This window comes from Melospiza georgiana, chromosome 3, assembly GCF_028018845.1.
Source record: "Melospiza georgiana isolate bMelGeo1 chromosome 3, bMelGeo1.pri, whole genome shotgun sequence".
In the NCBI taxonomy this organism is placed as follows: domain Eukaryota; kingdom Metazoa; phylum Chordata; class Aves; order Passeriformes; family Passerellidae; genus Melospiza; species Melospiza georgiana.
This window is the reverse complement of record NC_080432.1, coordinates 48,261,905-48,286,753: the sequence shown is the minus strand read 5'-3', so window position 1 is coordinate 48,286,753 and position 24,849 is coordinate 48,261,905. Positions and strand designations below refer to the sequence as shown.

Genomic DNA, 24,849 nt, shown 5'->3' with positions numbered 1-24,849 from the left:
TAGTAAAATTGTGATTAAGCCCGAAACCAGGTTGTTGTGAAAATAAGGCATTTAAAAATTAAAAAATTAAAACGCTACCTAAATTCTTAACTTTGCACCTTTGATGCTGTAGAATCATCTTGCATCTGTAGAAACCAACATACAGGTTTTTGACCTTGTCAAAAATCAAATCATACACAAAGAAATGAAGTGAATTTTACCATTCAACCTATGTACAGGATTCTGATTGACAGAGGAATACAGAAAAAACACAGAAAAGGCAGACCTGTGCTACTTGCAATAGTCTTCTATGCAGCTCAAAGCACAAAGTTCCTGGTACCCTTAAAAGGTCAGTAGCATTTAAAGCTATAAATTACATCTGCTAATGCTGATATAGCCTATAGAAATTTGAGAAAGAACTCCTCCTGGAGTTAAGCCAAGAAGGGCTTTTGCCTGTACTACACAATTCACACCAAATTTAGTACTTCCCATTTTAGAATTCTTGGGGAAAAAAAAGCTTTCTTTTTTTTTTTTTTTTTTTTATCTTTCTAGAATCAAGTAAATATTTGCAGGAAGCAACTAATCACCTTGACAACAAGCCATGAAATACTCAACAGAAGAAGAGCAGGTAGAAAAAAATGCCACTTCTTCAACAACTAAAAAAGCATGAATGAGTGGGCTGATATGTTCTGCCCATTTAAAATACATGACCTTGTTAATTCAAGTGTCAACTTTACCCAAGTTATTTAAAAAGAGACCAGAGCCATCTTTTTTTTTTTTTTTTGAGTGTTTAAAGGAACCAGGACAATTATAATATGTTAATGGAACCAGCTGTCTAGGCTCACTTAAAAGAATGCACTAAATCAAGAGGGATTTCTAGTAAAAACCACCATGTATCTTACTATCCAATTGTTCAGAATTCAGGAGTCAGACTTCCTTCATTTAGTGCCATAACCCTTATCAGAACAATACACAACAGAAAGAAGCAAGCCAAATAGCATCAAGTGATTTGATGAAGGACCCTGTAAACTTGGTATTAAGCCACAGTTATTATTAGATAGAAAAAAAAAAGACTACACAATAATGGCATAACATTATCCATTTTAGTCTTACTAAGGACCTGTCTTAAAGAAGAAATTTCCATTGCAGACTAATACACACGAACTCATCAACCTGAAATGAAATGTTATCAGGTTTTTTTGCTAGTCTAACTGAACCGTTGCAAGAACGGAAAAATCAAAATTTTATTGTGGTATGATGATATGACAGAACAGTTTATTGATAAATAATAAGGTAGCTGAATATTTAAATCATCAAAGAAGATAAAGGACATATCTACATCTGCAAGTCCAATGTGGAAAATCAGCACCTATATCTGAGTATGACAGAGAGGACAGATAGAGCAGATACATAGATATATTTATCCATTTTTATATCTATATATATATAGTCACAATGATTTCATAATGCCAAATCTTGGAATATTCACATATGAGAAAAAATAGTAATTATAGTAAATGAACCCAAGAGATTTTATATATATTATGAAGTCAGCAGCTCATACAGCAGTTTTTTCAGGAGTGGATCTGCACTTACTTGGGGGGTTCACCACACCAGACACAACTTCTCTAGACTTTTTTAATCTGTCATTAAATGACAGGATAGCACAGATTTTTTTTTTTTTTTTTCTTAGAGCATGAAGGCTCTTGTAAATGTAGGTACAATTGCACCAGGAAAGACCAAAAATCTAGGATCCTGCCTTCAGGTATAGTCAACAATTAATGTCTAGCCAGGTCTTAAACTCAGGGCAAACATCGACTGGTACCTCTCTGGCATACTTAAATCTACATTTGCATTTCAGTTTCTCTACATGTGAACACCAAGTGTTAACCTGATACAAACTGACACTAAAATATGCAAAATATACACCAAAACATTAAAAAATTACAAACACTCTTTAAAAATTATTTCCAAACTTTCTCACCTGATATTTTATTATCCAGATTAAGGGTTTAAATCTCTGAAGCTTTCAGTAGCTTGTAACAAAACAAGCCATTTTTCACCAGATTCTGTGCTGAGTGAGAAGGTCCAGCTCTTACAGCTGCCTCTATGAGATGTATTTTTATGAGGCGCATTACATTCTAATTCTCTGCTTGGAATAAAGCATGACTATATTGGATCTTTTGGCTTATTTGCTCCTGCAAAGAACTGCAGGAATAATGATGTTAAGGAGACTGCAAAGTGTTTGAAAGTCACAGTAATTGCTAGAGTCCTTTTCTCTGAGGAGAGGTGATTTCACATGTGATTTCACTTATTGAGAAAATATTCCTAAGTCCACATTTAAACTAAGGGACTAAAAGTGTTTCACAGGCCTTTTGGCTACCTGGTGGCCATAACCTGATCCTCACTGAGGCAAGATCCAAGTGCCCAATACCACCCCTATCTTCCTCTGCTGGAATTCTGATTGTATTCTGGCAGAAGACTACTCCAATGCTTTCTAGAAGAAGCAAGAGGGTCAATGTGATAGGCTCCCACAGAGCCCTTTTTAGGAGGACTGCAGGCCTAGCAAAGCTCTCAGCAGAGCAAAGGAGGATGAGAAAAACATTGACATCGGATTGCTGCCCTATTGCTTTGCTGTAATTGTAGAGGAAAGAAGTTGTGTGTATCACTCTAGGTAAACAGAATAAGAAAGAGGTTGCAAAGCAATCAAAATTTGTCTCAGGGTCACAACTGCATCTCTGGAGATACTTGTCTAAATGTCTGTACTGAAATTAAAACCAGCTTTTTATGTCATTTGTCAAGAAGGCCCCCCAAAAAGCACTGCACACTTGACCATGTCTAAGAAGTAGTGTCAAGGTCAGAGAAGCACTGCAAAGAACATGACAGCACATTCAGGCACAAATGTAGAAATAAACTGAGTTATGGAGGAATCAGTAAACTCCAGAAGAATAAAAGCTCAATGAGCTCATTGCTCATTTCCATTGAACAGGCAAATAGAAAAAAAGCAGCAGAATTAAAAGCAGAGAGGATTAACAAGAGACTGTACCTTCACAGACTGGGCAGCACTCTCCTTCTGGCACATAGTACCTGTCACAGTGTAGCTCACCACACTGGGCAGAGAAACAAATGGAGACTCCCCCTTGGCACCGACAAAATCGACAAGCATCCATCCGAAACATGTCTCCATCATAATACTCCATGCTGTTAAATATGCAGGTTGGCTTCACTTCTGAAAGAAGAAAAAGAAAAAAAGTGTTTTGCAGATATTGTTAAACAGGAAATAGTTAAGCTTATGGTGCTACTGACAAAAACAGATATAAAAGAGACAGCTGATTTTTCTTTCATTTTGTAAACTCAAATACAATTCCATTTTAAGAACATGGTATATTTTATTTTCTGTTCAACAATGGATGAAAATGAAATGCTGTTCAAAATAACCTTCAGAGCATCTGTCTACAATTATAAATCTCAGTTAAGAAAAATTAAATCCTGGAAAAAGGCTGCAATGCTGGTACTTCTTTGTAGGTGCTAAATATTTTTCATCCTCAATGAACCTGAAGCTACTTCAAATTTTAGCAAATGAAAAAATATGCCCTTCTGTTTTAAGAAGTCAGTTTCTGATGTTTCTTAAGTGTAATCTTCCTCTCTGTAGCACTTGGTACTCAGGTGGGTAAATTGCACTAAAGCTGTCCAATTGATAGTTTAAAAAACCAACCAATCAAAACCCAGTCACATTGGGTGACTGCATGATCTGTTAGGCAGAACTGAACACTTATTTTTTCAGGCAACCTGGAGCTGTAATAGCCAGCTCACAACCAAAGTCCTCACAAAAAAAAACAAACCCCAACCCTCAATTGTAATAATAGTTACATGATCACTTTAGCATTTCAAAAACATAAGGTCAGTAGTTCTTGTATGCCTCCATCTACAGCAGAGCCTTGACAAAAAATTAAAGCCAAACTTGGTGGGAAACTAAGAGTTTCTCAAAATTTTAAAGTGTTTTGGGTAGAACATTGCTCATTTACTTTGTTAACATTCAAAAAAAGGAAAAAAGATGCTAATTAAACCAATGAAACAGTCTGCATATGTAATCAGCTTTTTCTCATCATTATTACTATTTTATACCAAAGACATTTGGTTCCAGATTATGGAAAAATCTACACAGCACGTATACATCACAAGGTCTTCACAGAGATTTTGACCTTGCTGTTACCCCACATTTATGAACTCTCCTCCATCACCTATTTTACAGATACTGTTAAACAGGAAATAGTTTATGTTGCTATTAACAAAAACAGATGTAAAAGACACAGTTGATTTTTCTTTCATTTTGCCCGTTTCATTTCATTTTCAAAGCCCACTCAGTTCAACCAGCCAACTGATCCCCCCACTTCCACAGCACTGTGCAGCTCCATGGCTTAGAGCTGAATCACTGTGACTCAAGACACTGTAGGAAAAACACTCCAAATTTATGTTCAACTATAGTACTCCACATTAGTCATTAGGAAATCATGACTTCACACTATCATCATTATATTACTCAATTACTTAAGCCTCATCCCTCCTCGCCACTTCAGAATAAAATTTTGGCCTCCTATGACACTAGCCCAAAATTTGTGAAAGCAGCCACCCAAAGTACAGCAGTATTTAGTCCACCAGGCTCTTCCTTTCAGAAGCTGTAAATCTAGCAGTCTGAAAAAACATAGGTTCTGCAAACAGGAAGCTATTTATTTCAGCAATAACATCAAATACTGTAGGTAAACCCACCATGTTTCATTGCATTTGAAGCAAACAGCAAAGAAAAGGGACAATTGTCCATGTTTCTGATTTCTGTAGAACAGATGGTAAAGACTATTTACTTATATATGTAATGCCTAGTCACCTAGAGTTGAAAACTGTGACCACTTTATGGTCAGGTGATTTTTCTTTTGCTTCGTGATCAATCTCACATGGGAGATGAAATATATTTAAGTGAAAAATCAGCATTTTCAGATTCCTTTCAATCCACCACAGTTTCCTGAACTTCTGGGAGCTAAAAACTGAGTTTTTCTTGACAATGACACAGTTTTTCTTTAAAACTCTAAAGCATTTCAAGGACTTCTTTCAACATATATTGTGCTCCAGCCTTGAGTTATTTGAAATGATTGCAAAGCATTAGAGTTGAAACTTGGAAGTATCCAGAGCCATGTTTGATTTTTACATGCCTGTTCTGTCTTCAAGGCATAATGTAGAAAGCAGCATAAAAAATAAAAGCAAGAGGAGGAAATACCACTGTGTCCAGGAAAACAGCTATGACCTCATTAGAAAGCAATTCACATAAACAAACACTTGAGAAATATTTCAAGTTTATGCAGCTCAAGCTGTTAGTTTAAAAACCTTCTCAAAAAGGAAAAGTGCCAACACAACTCAAAAGGCCTTTAATCCATTTGCTTCTGGCTTCACTGTTTTGACGGCAGCTTTCCAGATTTTTACTGATTCCCCCATACCTGAAGAGTAGAGATGAATTCTTGCCTCATCAGAAGTAGAAACATTATCTCCCATTAATTATTGTTATTTTTAAATGTCCAAACAAGACTATGCAAGTAACTGAAAATCCTGTAGGGAAACAGCATGTTTTATTCCTACAATGCAAACAACGGTAGAATTTCACTACATGTGTATTTTTAACATCCTCTCTTATGGTAAGTGTATATATCCAGACTGACTATAGACCTAAGGCCATGCATCCAGCTACAAGACAAGGATTACTTTTGTTTGAACCATCTGTAAGACTCCAGTCGTGAGACTGAGTCAAGGCAAACAAGCACTAAAATGAAGAACTCTAGCTTTAGATACTCCAGGTGGAACTCTGAGTGAGTAACACACAGTGAAATAATAATAATGTGTTTCTTCCACCACAATATGCTGAAAGATCTTCCAGTTCCCATTTTTTTCTTGTTGTTTTTTTTAAAGTGCCAATTTTATTGCCTTATTGATGTAAGTATGACAGGCACCAGGGGATAAAACAACATAAAGGTAACATTAAATAAATGCATCTTTTCCTTAATTCATTAATTCATTGTTCTGCCAAAAAAGAGAAAACTGCTGGTAGGACTCCTCAAGCTTCAGTGTGTCACAAAGGAATTCAAACTGCCAAAACCTCACAGCACAAAGCAGTTAAATATATCTGAGACTCCAAATCCTGTTTGTGATGCAGACTACCACAACAAAGCAATGTGCATGAGACACAGGCCATGGCTTAGTGAGCATGAATTCAATGTCTGCTAGCTCTCAGATAACCCAGTAATACCAGATCCATCCAGCCCAAGCACTGACACACAGCTGCCCATCTGAGAAAGAAGCCAGGACAGAGGGGAGGGGATGTTCTCCAGAAAGATGCAGGGTTTTTTCTGGCAGTGGAAGAACAAATGACATCTCTGCTTCTATATAAAGTCAAGCATGACTACAATTGACTTGATTTGCCATTAAAGTTCCTGCCACAGAGTTAAAAGAAAAATAGTTCTGACACAAATTTAGCTCTGCATGGCCACAGCCTTTTTGTTCTGGGAGTGAGAGCCCAAAAAGGTGGCACGAAACCCCACAGCCTCACACTACATAAACAGTGATAATTTCTGAAACCTTTATCACCAATCTGAACAGCAAAGGGACACAATCTGTTTTATTAAATTATTTTTCAATGGTACTTTACCTCCTGCATGTAAATCTAATGAAATAAATATTAGTTCTATGGGCTGAACTACTCAAAAGTAAAAATTCTGTTACTGAGATTTCTGTAGTTTCCTAATACTTATGGTTTTCTTTAATTCAAGTCCTGGAACAGCTCAGAAACACATGCAAGTCTGGCAAACCATCCCTTGCAAGGCAGCAGTTCTGCACGGTCACACCAAGCACATGAGATGCTTCAGGGCATCAGCCTCTGTCGGCAAGTTTGGGCATTTTCTTCTGTAGTATCAGAAATTCCAGCTCTCCCAAACCGGAAGCCAGATTCAAAACAATTTTCTGTTGTTCCAAGGATTAAAAGGTTCATGATTCCAGGACTTCAAATGTTCCTTCAGCATAAAGAGGTATTTGTACCAGAGCCCTGGAAAGAACTTGGGTAAGTGCTGTGAACTTTCTATTAAATGAAAGGGAAGGAAACAGAAAGATTTGAATCCTGTGTCTGTATAAACAAAATACAGAAAAGATTTCCATTTTTCCAAAGCTGAGCTGATAGAGTTAAAAAAAATAAGGTTACATGTCATAGGAATTGGTCCATAATAATGTTATAATGCCACTGTATGCTGTTGCTGCCTTGTCAGCATATAAAAACAAGCTAGGTAGAAAAAACTTTGGATCCTTACCCTTCAGGTTGTGCTGCTTGTTTTTCCTAAGCAGCATATTCCTTACTACTGCAGTATATTATATTGCAGCATATTCCCTATTAACACAATTACAGAACTGTTCTGAAAGTCCTTTGGTTGTGCATATTCTAAAAAGGTCATCCAGAAACAGAGAAACCAGAATTAAAACTGAAACTATTATTTGTAAATGAATGCATTTATTTATACAATTACTTAAAAATATTTTCTCAGCTTAAAGGAATGAAATATTATTTTGTGGCAACTACAGTCTGTAAAGGAAATTAAAAGATACTTGGGATGCTGAGAAAACACAAATTCAGCTCTCCCTGATACATCCTTGCCTTAATATTTTCTTTAAAACCACCAGTAATGGAATGCAACCTACCTATTAAACAACTCCACAGTTTGATCGACTGTAACACAGCAAAAATCATGGAAGGGGTAACTAAGGTTAGACAGAAACAACAAACAAATGGAAAGGAAGCGTCCCCTAAGTTTCATTACATTTCTCATCTTTGAGGTCTCATGTTTCTACATTTTTTTTTTCTATCCTCCAGTATACAAATTTCTTGCTTAGAGGAGTCATCCTCAGGACACCTCAGGGTGTCCCTGCCTACATCCTCTCTTACAAATAAAATGTATGCCTTTCTTTCAATTTTAATTTTTCTCCATCAAGTCATGTGTTTTAGTGTTTGATTGGTTCTGTGATTTTCTACAAGGCTATCCCTCTTCTTTCTCTTAACTCCTTCTAGAAAATTAAGTGCTGCATTTTAACATCCTGCAGTGCTACCACTGGAAAATACCAGGAGAACAGAGGAGGAGCTGGGGCCACAGAGGGTGGTGGCTATGCTCTAAAACAGTGACAGATTTTCTTGATGAATTTGCCAAACAATCCTTGGAAGCAAGACATGTTCTTCATAACCGAGGAATGTGTTTGAATCCCAATGGTCTCTGTCAGTCCACCACAGGAGAAAATACATGTTGTGATCAGGTTAGCCATAGGCATGTCAATAGGGCACAGACATCTGAAACAGCACCACTATTAGGCACTGGCACAGCCCATCAAGCATTGCCAGGACACTTGTGAGAAGCCTCCAGTGCTTGAGAGAAGTTAAAATTGCAGGGGGAGGAAAAAAAAAATCTCCAAACCTGTAACACAGGGCGTGGTCTGGCATTCTAACAGGTCTAGCCATGTCTTCCATGTTTTGAGAAAAATACTGAATTCTAACCTTGTCCTTTAAAGTATTGGCAACTTCATCCAAGTTTAAAACTCCAGCAGTATTTGAGCCAGAACATTACTGAAGATATTAGTCTACCAAGACAATTCACTTTGGCAAAAAACCATTACTATTTCACCAAAGTAAACACTAGAAGTATATACTTAATTTTTTAATTATTTTTTTTTTACTTTAAACCCAGAACTGCAGCATTTGACATCTAATATTTTTTGTATATGCCATATCATTTCACAGAATCTATACAGCATCTTGTGTTTCATTAACCAACAATAAATAAATGAAATAGACTTTCTCCTTTTTATTTTAAAAAATAGATTTGTTTTTAAAACTCAGACTCTACTTCCCATTGAAAAACCCTCCTGCTCCTAGTGAACGACTCAAGGGTTTTGAGTCTGGTTTCACACCCAGCTGTGGTCCTGACATTCTCTACCCTGTCTCTTTTATCTATTTATCTACAGACTCCTTTTCACCAGGAATTTTGGGTTGCCTGGCCTTCAGTTTTCTTTGTTTTCCCTTTCCCTCTTGTTTTAAAGGTAACTGGTAATGACTTGCACTGTTTCACACACTTTTCCCAATTTGACTACGGCAAGTATAATACAGGTTCAGAGGATCTAAAACATTTGACTTGGTTTGGCAGACTCACCTTTTTCATTATACTAGACCAAATTCCCATCCAGCTGTGATTAGTCATGATTCTCAAATACCTTTCAGATGTTCTGACTGAACTAAAAACAATAAACCTCAAAACCAAACCTCAGCCCACAACAACTAAATCTCTCTACCTTTTTGGTATCAGATTGTCCTCCTTTAATGTTAACCTTACTATGTACCAAACAATTTGTTATCTTTTTCATCTCACAAGATGCATTTTGCATTTAATTTTTTAAGCAGCTGCCTATTTGAAGTCCACCATCAAAATCTGTGGTTTTGGATGGCCAAAGAAAAATATGCAGTACTGCTCAATTAGTATTAGGACTGTTTAGTTCTCTGCTCCAAGACAGACTATTACCTTGCTCAAATCCTTATTTCTTTAGAGCACACACAAAGTAAGTTTAATGAAAGTGCAAAAATGACTGCCAAAATTAATGCAATAAAATGGTAGATGGTGTTTCTGAGGTACTTCACTTGGACTTCATTCCTCCCTCTAAGGTGAATATTTTCCTTGCTGACCCTATATTCCCCATCAATTCATTTCAGTACTCATGGATTCTCTCCTTAGAAACAGGCCATTGTTACTTCCTTTTAGAAATAATAGAATTACCTTTATCCTTTTCTGCACCATGAGATTAATAATGCAATTGCTGTGAGGAGCAAGTGCACCAACAAGTGACAAGAAGTGTGATTAAAGAGGATTTTTAATCTCTTCTCTAATGCAGTACCACTGTATAGAGATGCAAGTGTGAAAATAGCCAGAAGGCACAGAGTAAAAAGAAATGCCTCCTTTAGTTTCTCATTTGAGGAGATAAACTTTAGTCAGTTTATCTTCTCAAATAAGAAAAAAAAAATTCACAGAAACAGTTATAAAACACTGATTATGAGTCACATCAAGTGGTCTTACTTATGTAGGAGATCACTTCTGTACCACCATGGAATCATCAATACAGCCTAAACCAGCAGAATAGAAATGGTCAAAGTCTCAAGTCCTGGGGAAGGTGTGATTTGATCTTCCCAGGATCAATGCCAGTTATTTTCATGCATCCATCATCCATCCAGTAGTCCCACTTTCAATGGATAGGGCAATGAAAGTCCACACCTCAACTCCCAGGGAAAATGGATTGGGACTCCACAGCCATCCTTGGCAGAGCTGGACTCTAAAATCACAGCTCACACACGGCCATTGCAGAAAGCAGCGTGGTCCCCTTGACCTTGAACCATGCTGACACATTGATGAGGACCACTCACACATTTAATGCATCGTATTTCACAAACCAATCAACAATATTTTTTGAAGTAGCAGTTGTTTTCAAGGAAAATTACTGAGAAGTGAAAGCTCTGACTGACAGAAGGCAGCAGCTGCAGGATGCCTGGTAATTGCTCTCTCAAATTTCTAAGGCCCAGCTCACAGTCAGTATGTGCTTTAAGTGCAACTTACATTCAAGAGATCTATGCATCAATACCTAATTAGAGAACAGGCAAGTTTGGATACTCACTCTTGTTTCCAAGCGCTTGAACTCTTGCTGCACATGCAGCTTTTAATCTCTTTAGACTCACTTGTTGATGCTTGTAATTGAATGCAGAATCAATTTTCTTTCCTTACAAGCTCCCCATGAGTAAAAGCAGAACACCAGGATTAGCAGACAGAAGTTCTGGTAAATAATATATTTTGTATGGATCAGAAGAAACTAGCTTCTGTAAAATACAGGAGTTTTTGGAAGACTACATATCTTGGGAATCTCTCACTCAATTCTCCCCAAATAAATATCACATACTATCTGGTATTCTCTAGATGAAAAGCAGTTTTCAGGTAAGTGCAAGTGGGGAAACTTCATGGCGTAGTCTGCCTTTAAACAAAAGCAATACTGACTCTCACTTCCCCTGAAACAGGGCAGTAGAACCACAGAACAGACAAAACCTCTTTGTTCAGTTTCATACAGTAAGATGAAATTATTTGCTATAGAGTTCCCATGTTGCCTTATTTCCTTTATATCGACTTCACACTTCTCTGAAATGAGTACATTTGACTATGGATGTAGTCTTCTCTTCCCTGAAAACTTTACTACTGAACAGCACTGTGCAAATCTCTGATTCCCATATGCAATAAGCAGTGATGTATTCAGTTGGCATTCAGTTATACCTCTAGTGACACTATTTTATGGCAGCCAGAGATTTAAATTTAGAAATTCATACTTCTGTCTGCTTCAGGCTAGAATTGTGTTACATGCACGAAGTAGGGCTTGCACTGATGGTCATCAAGAACATAAGATTAGGAGAAACAGCCAGCCAGCCATCTAAGCACAGATGACTGACAAAATCATATCACTACTGCATTTAATCACTGCCAATAGTTCCATAGAGTTGCAAGGTTTGAGTTAAAAATTAAACAGTAAAGACCTTTCTCCTGACAAGGAAAAAGAAGCATAAAGAAATAACATGTTTCAGCCATCATTGTTGTCTGAGCTGTCATTTTGACATCCAAGGACCAGGCAGGGTATGCTCAGGGATGGCTCAAATACTCACCCTAGATAAATCATGACAAAGGAACCTGATGGTGTCAAAAGAGAACTTTGGATTCCTTCCTACCACCATTTAACAACACAGAATGATTTTCCTTACAAAGATGCTTCCCTTCAAAATGAAGGAATCAATGCATGCCTTAAAATTGACCTTCTCAATTGACTGACCTTTGGAACAAGAATCACATTCTAATGACAGCAAGCATTAACTGTATTAGTGAAAACTTTTAAATATAGCAGTGCTCTAAAAAGCACAACTTTATGTCTCTAGTTGTGTAACAGTTTTATGTGAATTACTCTGATATCTGCATACATTCATGATGTTTAAAATATCACACAGAACTATTGTAATCTATCTGCAATATAGTTTTTTTTCTTCTCACCAATAAGAAAGTTGTTCTCAGGACTTTATAAATTTTTTTTTGGTATTAAAAAATCCCCAAAAAAGTTTGACCTATGCAAAGACTGGACAGTTACACACAATAGCTACTTAACAAAAAGCTCCAATTAAATTAAAGGATCATTTTCCAAGCAGGAAAAAATGTTATTTTGGTGATTTTTAATGTCTATATAATTATAGAATAAACTATGAGAAGCAGCAGATTGCATATGATGTAAAACATACGGACACACCCAATACAAATCTGAAGTAGGAAAATAAAGACCAGAGTATTGACTTACTGTTGTATTTATGATCAAATAACATCACCATTACAATCTGCAAAAGAAGTAATTACTGCAGAAGCTTATTTTGCCACAGATTAATATGCTTTTCTTAGAAAGACCAACCAAAAGCTAGTCTGAGACAGTGTGTATCAGGAACAAAGATAACCACACAAAATCTATATATATATATTGTAGACCTCCTACATCAGTTTTACATTAAATCCAGGAAAAACACATGCAAAAGAATAACTGATCTGTCCCCAAACTGTTGACAAACAACAAAGAGAACATACTGTAGAGTCTCTCCATGACATGTATTTTGCATCCATTATTAACTATCCCCTCAACATTGGCCACTGTTATTCTACAGCTACAGCAGATCTCACACAGTAAAGCCAGCCTACCCATACTGTGAACATGCAATTCTGCATCTATCACATTAGCACAAAATTGCAATAAATACTGCAGAAGTCCAGACTGTTTTAACACTCTGACCATAATTAGGGTTACCGAAATATAAAAATTGGATTTTTTTGCAGTCTACATACAGTAATTTGTAATGGATACCCTTATTTTAAGGTAAGGTATGGTGATGATCAGTATTCTTCTTCTGACTGCTCCCTCCCCACCTCTGGCCAAAGGAATTATTTAATTATTTTAATAACTTAATTCAATAGATATTACAATAGCAGGAAAACGATACTAATGTGAGTATGCACATTTCTTTTTTATTCCATCCTCTTGCTTGTTTTCAGAGGTTTTCAAACACAGAAGTAACTAACAAAACTTGTTGGTAATGCTGATTATACAACTTCCCCACTTACCATCTATAAACTCATTAAATTGCATTTGATTAAAACACATGCTTTAAAAAGGCATCTAATCCTAATTGGAAAGGATGAAGATAAGGAATTCAGCATCCTCCCAGGAGTTTGTGCCAACAGCTAGCCACCCTCACTACTGAGAACAGCTTGTCCCAGATCTTACAGATTTGAATCTCCTTGCTTTGAAGGCATTTTTTTTAATGAAGCAAAGAAATTGATCTAAGCCTATCACTGCAAGATATTTTCTCCATCTGTTACTGATATCAATTGTATTTCCTCTGCACTTGTTAGTATTTCAAAATACTGCAAAAAAAACCCAGAACTGAATATTGAATTCAACTATCAGTTTCACTGAGAACCTTCCCCCCTCCTCTTCATCTTAAACTGACAAAAGTAATGGTAGGGATTTATTGCACACATACACACACATGTACCAGTTTGTCATTGCATTAAACATGAATCTGGAAGGTCTTGTAAGAATTAGTTTTCTACGAATTTAGAGGTTGCAGAGGGCTTATTTGTAGTAGTTGTCCCTGAAAAAAAAAACCTCCTAAACATGCTAAAATACATTTGAAAAAACCCTGAATTATAAAGCAATGCAGATTATGTTCTATGAGTATTCTGTCTTCTCTACCAATGATACGCCACAAAATACAAATGTCCCACACTCATGAGTAGTTTCACAATTGCTCACAGATTGTTATTAAAAATATTGATCATCTTCAGGTTTGTAATTATTTCTTCTTTCTAAAATGGAGCATCATTAATAACTGAACCTGGAGGTTTGCTTGGAGCACTTTAAAATCATGTCATACAGCATTAGTTTCTAAAATGTGATGGTAGCACTAAGTAACATAATGACAAATGTGATTTTCTAAAAAAAGTAATTCACTTTTCTGACCAGTTTTCTCAGGATTATTTTCTTTTGAAGATAATTTTGATACTGACCGGGGATATATTAAAAATTATTTTTAAGGACATATATAAGACAAACCTAAAAAATCTTAATTTTTTTCCAAGCTGCCCTTTCTGCTTCCCTCTGTAGCACCACCTCCCCTTCAAAAACTCCTATTTCTTCTTCCAATTTACTCTGTATTCATAGGCTATTAAAGTACAGGAAAGCCTGAGAGGTAAAAAGGAATGTTGATCCAAAAGCAGCTTGGATCTTTGGAGTGGGCTACACTGCACAATAAGGCGGTGATGCTCAGGGCAAAAGTGCTAAAGACAGTCCAAATTCACTGTTACCAATGAAAAATTAGCCTGACTTCTACTTGGAAATAGGACATGAAGATATCACCAAAAAAAGTGGGAAACTTAAACAGCTCCATCTCACACCTGCTACACTATATAGATTGCAACATTTTAGTCAGCAGTATTTAAAAATAACATGCAGGTTGCAGAGAAGCAATTAGCATGGCGGTTTGTACCTTTGAGACAGCCTATTGGAAATTGGCTCTCTATTTCTTGCTCAAACTACTAAAGTAAATCCTGAATTAAACATTGCATTGAGGTGTCTCACACAGGTAAATCAGATTCAGAAATGATACTTTATCAGAATGAAACAAATATGAAAAAAGACGAGTATTACTTTAGTGTACATAAACAAAAAGTAGATAAGCTGCATTCATATCATCTTACCCAAACAGTGAAAGAATTACTCTAAAAGCTAATGAATCTGTGACTCTTCATGACAGAAATTCTTTTATTCCTATGGGAAAACTTAATTTTTATATATAATATCCCATTATATATACTATTATTTTCAATCAGCATTTGTGTATTTCAAATATTGATATGTGTAAATAACATAGACCTTCTCCTGGAGAAATCTCTCTCTCTCTCCTTTTTCAATAAAAATTGTAAAATAAAGGCTGCTTCAAACATTTGATACACATAATACTTAACAAGATCAAATATTGCTGGATAAATGTTAATTAGTAAATACTGCAACAGCTTGTAATCTTTAATGGTCAGAAATTATTATGCAATCCTTCAAGAGTATTTTCCCCCTTACCAATAGTAAAATACCATTTCTTCACAATTCACCACATATACAGCATATATATATATACATATATATACGTATATATACATATATACACAGCATATATATACAGCTCTATATACAGAACAGTCCTTAGATAAGAGTCACTCACATGAAAAATTTAAGGTTTTTAACTATTTTCTTAACATTTAGATTGGGAAGCAAAGAATGATAACAAATATATTCCTACACTGTCTTATAATTTCTAAAAATTGTACAAGTGTGTTAAAAATTACTTTGAATTTGATTCTTAAAGCAAACCCCATAGTCAAAACAGCATGCCTTCACTTAAGAATGCTGCCACAAGCAGCTGTGATGTTAACAAAAATTTCACTTCTAGAAGGCCTCTAGTGTTTGCTACTGGCAAAAGACTATATTAAAGACATGCAGTGAGGGAGTCTTGCTAAAACTATAATTCCCTGAGTCAGAGAGAAAAGTGCTTCAGAAAATAAAGCAGTGTGACAACTTCAAAATTACAGCTTCCCACATCAGTCTCTTCACCTAAACTTCCACTTCCTTCTTACTGAATGAAATTCAAGAACATTTATTCTCTTAGATCTTGACAACATAATAAGAAAAAAACCAAATTCCCAGCATCCCCCAGAGAGACAAAACCCCCTCCTGCTGAGGTGCTAGGGCAAGTTTCACATACCATTGACACATTCAAAGACATCGCAGCACTTGCCGGGCGTCCCGTCTCCACGCGAGACGATCTGGGGCACGGAGCCCGCCTCGCACATGGGGAAACCACAGAGACCAGTGAGACACTCGCATCTGAAACCAAAGAACAGCAAGGAAACACCTGTAAATAAAGGAAGCCATGTACAAGGTGAAGGAATAAGCAAGAGAAAAATAAAGTCAGAGCACAAGGTAGAGCTTTGGCATGTTCATGTCTTAGAATCATCTTTTATTAACTCAACAACCAAGATATTTTATCAACCTGAAGGGTTCTTTTTAACTATCCAAACTCTGTTGGCTGTCAAGTAAACAAAAAGGTGGCAGTGTGCAACACCAATGGTGGTCTTCTGCTCTGTGTAAAACTTTGAAAACTGTAATAACTGTGTTCTCCAGACTTGCAAAATAAGGCTTCTCCTCCAATTCTGTCTTGAATTACCAAAACTGATGAAACGCTAATAACAGAAATTGCATTCACTCATCAGAAGGGTGTTCTCTCATTAAGAAACCAAATTATATCCAGCGTAATCTTGGGAAAAATTAAAGAGAAAGGAAGACTGGAATCATTAAATCTAAGCTGAAGGAAAATAATTGGAAGTTCTCTTTTGGTGTTGATGGTGCTGCAGTTTGTAGAAGGTGAAACCAATTACATGTGACGCCAAATAATGTGGGAAGCTAGGTATATTAAACACTGTGGTTAGTTTTGGATCATTCTAAAAGGACTGCTTTCTCCATGTAAGTAGTATTTATCTGCTTGTTTAAGAAAACAGCCTAATGAACTGGGAGATATAAAATGTAGAGAAACAATAGTCATGTTTGCTTCCAGATTCTTTGCTTTATGATTAACATAACAGTTTAAAAGTCAAACACTTAAGAATTTTGATAAGTTGACATTTAACAGAGTTCTTGCCCTGAACAATGAGCACATTTTAGGGATAAGCAGCAATGATTCCGGCTTATATAATTATGCTTAAGATTCCTGCTTAAGAAATAGAAGATCCTGCAATTATGAGTTAAAGAACTAAAAACTCTACTTGTTAATAAACATTTCAAATATTTTAAGTATCCCAAGTATCCCAATATTTTAAGTAACCCCCACATTAAACAACAAGAAGTGGCATCAACCCTTACTGCATTTCTTACTCTTTATGCTGAAAAAGCAAGAAGTTTGGTTCTTCTGTGCCATGCATGTCTCCTTAACTGCCCAACAGCCATTTCATCTCAGATCACCATCCAATGAACGAGGAAGAATCACCTCTCAACAGAGAGGTTTTTAATATCTTTCCCTATAACCTCATCAGTGTTAGATAAAATTGTTATGTTCTCCAGTGTAAGGTAGTACTCAAAATGAAATTTGCAAGAAATACAAGTTAAGTCAAGGAATCTCACAGAACCTTTATTAAATTATTTGAAAAGGATTTTTAAAATACTGCTTTACAGAAGCATGTTACTGTAAAGAGATAAAGTCAGTTTCACAAATAATGCTAAATACATCAAGATAACTTTATGTGCACATATATGCTACAGTATAGCAACAGCCTTAAAGCAGGCATTTGAAGGTTTGGTGTTCTTTTTCTTTTTGTTGGTTTGCTTGGTTTTTTTTTTTTTTTTTTTTTTTTTTTGTTTGGTTGTTTTTTTGTTTGTTTTTTAATAATACTATGCTTCCCATGAGAGTAAAGGACAATGGAGTAAACAAAACAAAAACAGTAAGAGTACAAAAATCAAAGTTTTATTTATCACATCTTTGCTTGTGACATTTTCTTCTCAACTTATTTGTAAATACAAAGACAGAGGGAACCTAATTATTTTCTTTACCATGTGTTGTTTGCCATCAGAGATGCAGAAGGAAGAAAAGGCATTCTGGCTTCTACTCGTGTGATCAAAAAATCCAAAGGATTTGTGACAGCAGTTTCCCTTTAAGATTACTGTAAATAATTTTACAGAATTACTAATATCTCTCACTTTTGCTGTCCCAATAGGACAGGAAGATGGTGGAGGGGAAAAGAAGCTCTAGTAATCAATGAAAAAGAAAAATTACAACTGTCAGGTTCATGGAATTTGTACCTTAACCCAATGTCCTGGTTTTGCATGGGTCATGGGTACCTCCCATGCAAAACCAGGACATTCCACATAGCAGACTGTTTTGAAAGATGTTTTTGCTTTCTGAGAAGAATGAAACCCAGAAATAGCTACCTACATGTTACTAATGAAAAAGAAAAAAAAAATCTTTTAAAACATATATGACAGAAAAAAAGTGCAGGCACAATCTGTAAGTGGTATTAAAAGCCCAAAAAAATTTGCAATTTCACTTCAATAGCCTGGTATTAAACATCCTGATGAGGATTCTCATTTTCCTCTGGGAAAATAGGTAAATCAAACTTCCTGAAAATTTAGATAAAATAGAACACATTCAGATAATAGTTGTGGATCTTGATTTTTCAAGTTTCATGATCTTAAATTACCACACTTAGTTCTACTGCCTTCACAACAAGCTTTCTCAGAAGTATCATCTTTGTTTTTGTCTCATATTCCTTGTAACTCATAGAACTGCAATATTGAATGATTAGATTAATAACTTGTACTTTCCCGCTCATTTTTTCCCAGTCAACTCAAGCTCAAAAAAAACCCAAACAAGAACCAAAATACAAAACTAAACCACAACAAACTATGAATCACCACTTGAAATAACTAAAGATAGGACATTCTTCCATAAAAAGGGATGAAAGAGATATTTAAAAGATTGGTGGGAGCCAACATTCTTTTCTCCAGAAAAGACTCCCTCTGATTTAGAGTAATGAAAGTTTCACATATGCACAGTGCAAGCAAACAAAACCTCAAACACTCCAAAATTTTATAAATTGACCTCCCATTTGGTTAAAACATAATCCATGCATAAGAGAATGTCAAAGTAGAAAATTATCTCAGATGGACTTTAAATAGTCTTCATTCTTTTCAGCCAGCTCTGCTAGGAAAACCTTTGACCATTGTCCAGGCTATTAGCATGGAAAACATTGTTCTGGAGACAGAAGTCTGTCAGAGAGGAACTCTGGTAGCTGAGCATGGCTGTCATGCTGCCAAAACAACATCTGGAAATCTGGAATAAGCGATCCCATTCTCAGCAAGAGAGCAAGATGAGCTTTATAGAACTAGATTTTTGTGAAGTGCCTTTTGGAGCGGAGGGATGGATGGAGCAGCCCAGGTCTGTGCTCTGCCACAGGCAGCTATCCACCTGTGTATATCTCACCCTTGGTAATGGAACATTAGGATTGAGGAAGTTCAGCAGGTCAGTTTGAGTTAAGCCTGTTGCCAGTGGCCATGGTCCCTCTCAGGCTGATTTCTCTAAAATCCAGCTGTTCAGACTGCTCAGTAAGGCACCAGGCTGGTCCTGAGCTGCTGCCCCCACAACTGCAGCATCCCCAAGGAAAGCATTCCCAGCAGAAGCTGCTACAAGGAAACCTGCCCCGAGAGAAGCCAGCCCTGTGGGGCACCTTCTCCCTGCAGTGACAGCACTGCAGCGACAGCACTGCAACTTCAGAGGGCATTGTGCCATCCCAGAGTTCCAGCACTAAAGGGAGGGCAATACCTGAGGTACCAGGAAGCTGGCACCCAGTATGTGCCCCTGACACACCTTATTAGCAAAGGCTGCAAGGAAACAAGTCTCTTGGCATATTATTACCATAACAGCACTCAAGTCAAGCCAACAACATGTCCTTTTAACAAGGAAGAACAGTCCTGTACCAGGGTACAACATTACCTTACAAGAGGACCCAGAAGGACATAAGAAGAGTCAAACAGCAAAGTAAGAGCCTTTGTGGCACCTGAAAGGGTGGTGGCATGGCCTGGAAGGAACCAGGAATCCTGAGGAAGAGGTTTGCTATACTAAAATTTTGCAAATATAAAATCAACCTGAATGATAAACAGAATTATCTCCAATTCTTCAGGCTAAAAAAACAAACAAAAAAACCTAAAAAACCCCAACCAACACCAAAAAATCACCACCCCAAGAAAAACCCACCCAACAACAGTGATCCTATAAATTTCAAAAACTGAGCAAGGCAAACTTCAGTATATAAAGAAACAGAAATGAGATAATGTACATCAACCAATGCTTTATAGACTGAGGAAGGTGACTCCTTCAGTAATACAAATGGCCTGATTTTTAAAATAGATTTTTAAAGTTCTTCAGAAGATAAATAAGTTTAGTTTAGTTTATGTTTGAGGTGTGTTGGTGGTGGGGTTGTTTTGGTTTGATTTTTGTTGTTTGGGGTTTTTTTAATAGCTCTTTTCTTTATGTCCCCAAAAGTGCAAAAAGGAAAAGGTAGAAGTTAAAAATAAATTCAAATTGAATACTTGTAAATGACAACTTTTACTTCAAATCCAATTATCTTGGTTCATTTACTTCTGTTATTAAACAGATTTAAAGAGAGAAGGGCTTGCTCAGCCCCAGAAAAGCTGTTTTGATGGTAGGATCAAAAGAGTTCTCCAGGCACAAGGCATAATGGCTATGAAAATAAGAACAGGCACCCTGGAAAAAAAGCTTTAGTATCAGTGAATGGGAGGGTTGAAGCAGGGGTGTATTGACAAGAGGGATATTTATTTTGAGGATCAAAACAAAATTAAAGTCTAGAGCATTGAGACTAGAGAAAAGCATTCCTGAAACATACATCACATTCCTGTGGAGATTTTATCACAGACCTTTTTTTTTGCCCCCTTGCAGCAATCTAGTGCAATTTACATTAACATTATTAACACTTCTATTAGTAGATAAAACTTGCACAGATGTGTTAATGATATAAGCACTTAAGGATACAGTGAAATCAGGAATTTTCAGACTAGCATTATCAAAGCTTGACAGTGGCAAAGGAAAGTTTAACTGCAAGACTCTGGCTACCATCAAGCGCATGATATAAGTAATGATACAGCAAAATTAAATATTGACATAGCAATCTCATGAAATAATTGAAGAATTATTTCCATGTTATTCACACCTGAATCCACAAGGTGAGTTAAGCAGACAGGACAAAGCCACTGCCTGCACTGCAGGCAAAGCCAAAGCCATTGGGACACCACCATACATGAATTTCAACTAGAATTTTCCTAAGTCAGACAGACTGGAGAGTTTTTGCTTGCAAGTTCAGTATCACTTTTTCATGAATTTTTGGTTTTAAAGATAATATTCAGAAAATCAGTAATGAAAATATTATTTTTTCATGCAAATCTTTAAGTATTTTATTTCAAAGTTTAATAATAAACCTTTAAATAGAGATGATAAAAATTGTGGAAGATGCATATAACACTTACTATGAGACTGCTAATGCTCAGAAGTTTTACATCACTGCTATATAAACAGACTCATATGGAAGTTCTTCCTATTTTAATTTTTCAGGGGGCTTACTTATTGAGAAATTAAAGTTAGTGTGCTCCCAAGCAAGAATTCCTTTTAAAATTCCAGATATTGTTAGAGACACCCAACATAACAGCGAATTTTTCCATGAGTATAGTAAGCTCTACACACAGGGGGCTTTTAAATAGTACGAAAGTCAACTATCTAGCTTTTAATTAAAGATACCATGAAAGGGAACATTTTTTGTGCATCTTTTGCATATTATTAGCATTAGGAGATAGCAAACAGATGCTAAGCAAGGGAAGTTGTCATAAAAATCAGCATTCACATCAAGTGGATTCCAAAGCTGATCAGGATCTAAAGAGTTCATCTGACTAAAAAACTTCCTTTCATCCTTTGACCAATATAAATCAACTCCTCTGTTTCCCTGAGGGCCGAGACAGAAGAAGAGGATAGACACAAAAGAGTGATGCCAGAGATGCAGCAGGCATACAACCAGCAACCAAACACACTGACTTTTCAAATGCCCTGATTTTTTTTAAGTACACAAATATATGTATTGAATTCATCAGCAGAGGAAATAAAATACAACATAAACTAGTTCAAGCCTGTATTTTTCTCACATTTTGCCATAGCAGCAGGTGCTTTTTCCTGTTGATGGAATCTATGGTTTTTACCACTGTGTACCTCAGCTACTCTTCTTCTAGGTTTATCAGCTTCACCCTTCAAATCTAAAAATAAGGTACTAGTTAAGATTTCAGTTTTCTGATACTATGAAAAGCTATTTCTTTTCTTATTCAACTACTGTTTAATGAGGAATTATAAATATTTCATCCTCTTACAAATAAAACACAATTCCTGAGGACTTCTGGTCAAAAATCACTTACAGATGATAGTTTTATAAATAATTCATAAACTTCCATATTGTTAACTCCAAACTTTCTTACTCCTGAATGACATATCTCTCTACAACTAAGCCATCAGAGATGGCTTTGCCATAAGCAAACAAAAAAACACCTGAAAACCAACAAAAAAGGAAAAAACTCCAGAAACCTCTCCAAAATTCATTACTAACTTATTTGACTATTTAATTTCATGACCACTTTCTCCTCTTTGCTAGAAAAAAACCCAACCCCTAATAATTATTTCATGCTTAGTTTTTCCATGCCATTCATGCTATTAACTACCTTTCTCAAATCCCTGAAGGCAATTCTGTACAAGTTTAGGGAAGGTTAAAAAAAAAGTTTGTGTTGGAAAGGAACCTTTACAGGTTGTCTAGTCCAGTCCCACCCTGGCAATGATCAGGGACATCTTCAACTGCATCACGTTGCTCAGAGTCCCATTCAACCTGATCTTGAACAAAAACGAAGACCAAAATTTGTTCTAAAATCTAAGTGGTTTTGAGACCAAACAACTCTACTCAATTAATGAGACCCTTTCCATGTAGTAGAAACCATACATGCAAGAACTGCAATGCTTTGCAGAAACCAGACTGAAATTCACCAATGACATTTCAAAGAACAGCAGCGAGAAACCAGTTTTCATTTCAAAATGATCCACAACCTTCAGTTCCACTTCTTAGTTATTCAATATTTTGAGAAGGAAGAAAGAAGGAGAATTTGTGGCTGCTAAATTCTGACATGACATTTCCTGCTATTTTCTAGAGGAAACACAACTTCACACTTTTCATATAACCTCTGTAATGTTGATATTATATCTGCTCCAAGTACCATTGGAAACTGCTGGGGAATTCTCATATCTACTTCACTTTTAAAATGCAGGCATCCAAATTATAATTCTATTACATTATTATGTACATGGGTCTCCCTAGACATCTGTGCACTTGCGAGACTGAAGAAAACAGTCAGACATTATTGATCCCTGTGAGACAAACAGAAATTTGCCTGTTCAAGTCAGACATTATTCTCAACTAAATCACTTATTCAATTTCCAAACAAGCTAATGGCTGATTAAGTAGAATAAATGACAGAAAACACAGCGGGAAGTCTCAGGAGAAAGAGGAAAAACAATACTCAGTGTGATCAAGGTACACACTAATTGTTAGGTCAACAAGTGCAAACAAAAATTGAAACAGAGAGACACATCTACCAGCTTATTATAAGCTGAAAGAGTTCAAACACCAGCTTGCTTATAAAGAATGGAAACAAACCAAATTCTATAGACACTACAACTTCATTCTAATTTCAAGCATAAAACACCACCTAAAAGTAGATACAATTAGGAGTCACTTTAATTTATCTGGTTTAAAATTTCTTTCCAAGTTTCACAGTGGAAATGTTTGGGGTTTTTTGGTTTTTTTTTTGTTTTGTTTTTGTTTTTGGGGTTTTTTTGTTTTTGTTTTGCTCTTGAGAAATGTGCTTCTTCCTTAAGTCTCATTGCCTTTCAGGTTTTCCAATTCAACATTTCCTAGAAGCTGGTGGAAGACCACAGATGTGTATTTTTAACAGATAATACAGGCACAAAACGCTGATCTTATAAAAGATGCAAGCAGGGACTTCTGTATTTACAATGTCTTATAGCTTCTTCTGCAAAAGATTTACAGGCTATTTCTTCTGCAAACATTCTCATGTTTCCTCTCCTTGTCTGAGGTCTCTGACACTCAGGAGTCAGCCATCGGGCTCCAGAAATGCCTTGTGTTTCAAGAGCTTCTGTTCAAGTTTTATATTGAGATGGCTTTAAAGAAACAACCAACCAACCAACATATCATCTTTTCCTCATTTCTGTACTTCAGGAAAGTATGGTTGCTGGCCAAAACAACCCACACAGTGAGGCTCAACGCCAAGGCAGCAATAACTACCATCACACTGAGAACACATGGGAATTCCTGAGGCAGCTGTAGTAGGGAAGAAGGGGAATGCTTGAACTCTGAGTTCAGCAATTCATTACCTCTCCTGGAAGACATCAGGAGAAGACAGACATGAAACATGGGTCACCTAGAAAGGTTACACAACATGCCTGTTATCGTTGCATTTTGTGGATATTCCGTAAAGTGAAGTCTGTAAAAGCAGGACTGAATATCTCAGCAGAGCTGAATGAAGCAAAATGGTTTTCCTGGGAAAAATATTCACCACTTCCTAACTTCTGAGGATTTTAAAGACTAGAATAAAAATGCCTAAACACCGCTTTCCAGATATTATGAATCTTCCAAAAGATTACAGTGTTCTATTCACCAACGATTAAACAAAAGCCTACTGCCTGAATGGAACATGGGATGGGTTCAAATGTCATCAATGTAGAGCTTTCTTTCAATATAAACCTGCCTCTTCGACAAGGAGCAGAGTCTCCAATTCAACACCAAGTGTTGCACTGCCACGGTAGTGACGCACTTGAGATGGCAAAGTGGCCTGCTGGAGCTGAAGTGTGGGAGAAACAACCAGAGCAAGTTGGCCAGGATTAGAAACCAGAGTTTCTGAGAAGATGATGACAGAACTGAAGGCATAAAAAAGTTTCTGCAGAGTCCTTAAAACAGACCTTTGACCCAGCTACCCAGGTTACTCAGGAGCCGATCCCTGAATAGAAGTCTCAGGAAGATACAGGTCTTGGAT

General features: G+C 36.5%; 1 protein-coding gene across 1 annotated transcript in view; it reads right to left on the bottom strand.

Moving 5' to 3' along the window:
• The window catches only part of CRIM1 (cysteine rich transmembrane BMP regulator 1), a 174,367-nt gene that overhangs the window by 54,751 nt on the left and 94,767 nt on the right, over nucleotides 1-24,849 (bottom strand). The window contains exons 5-6 of the mRNA XM_058021151.1: nucleotides 15,917-16,038; nucleotides 3,026-3,208 (exon numbers count right to left, since the gene is read on the bottom strand). Coding sequence (XP_057877134.1) covers nucleotides 3,026-3,208; nucleotides 15,917-16,038 — 305 coding nt within the window. The remainder of the gene's footprint in view (nucleotides 1-3,025; nucleotides 3,209-15,916; nucleotides 16,039-24,849) is intronic.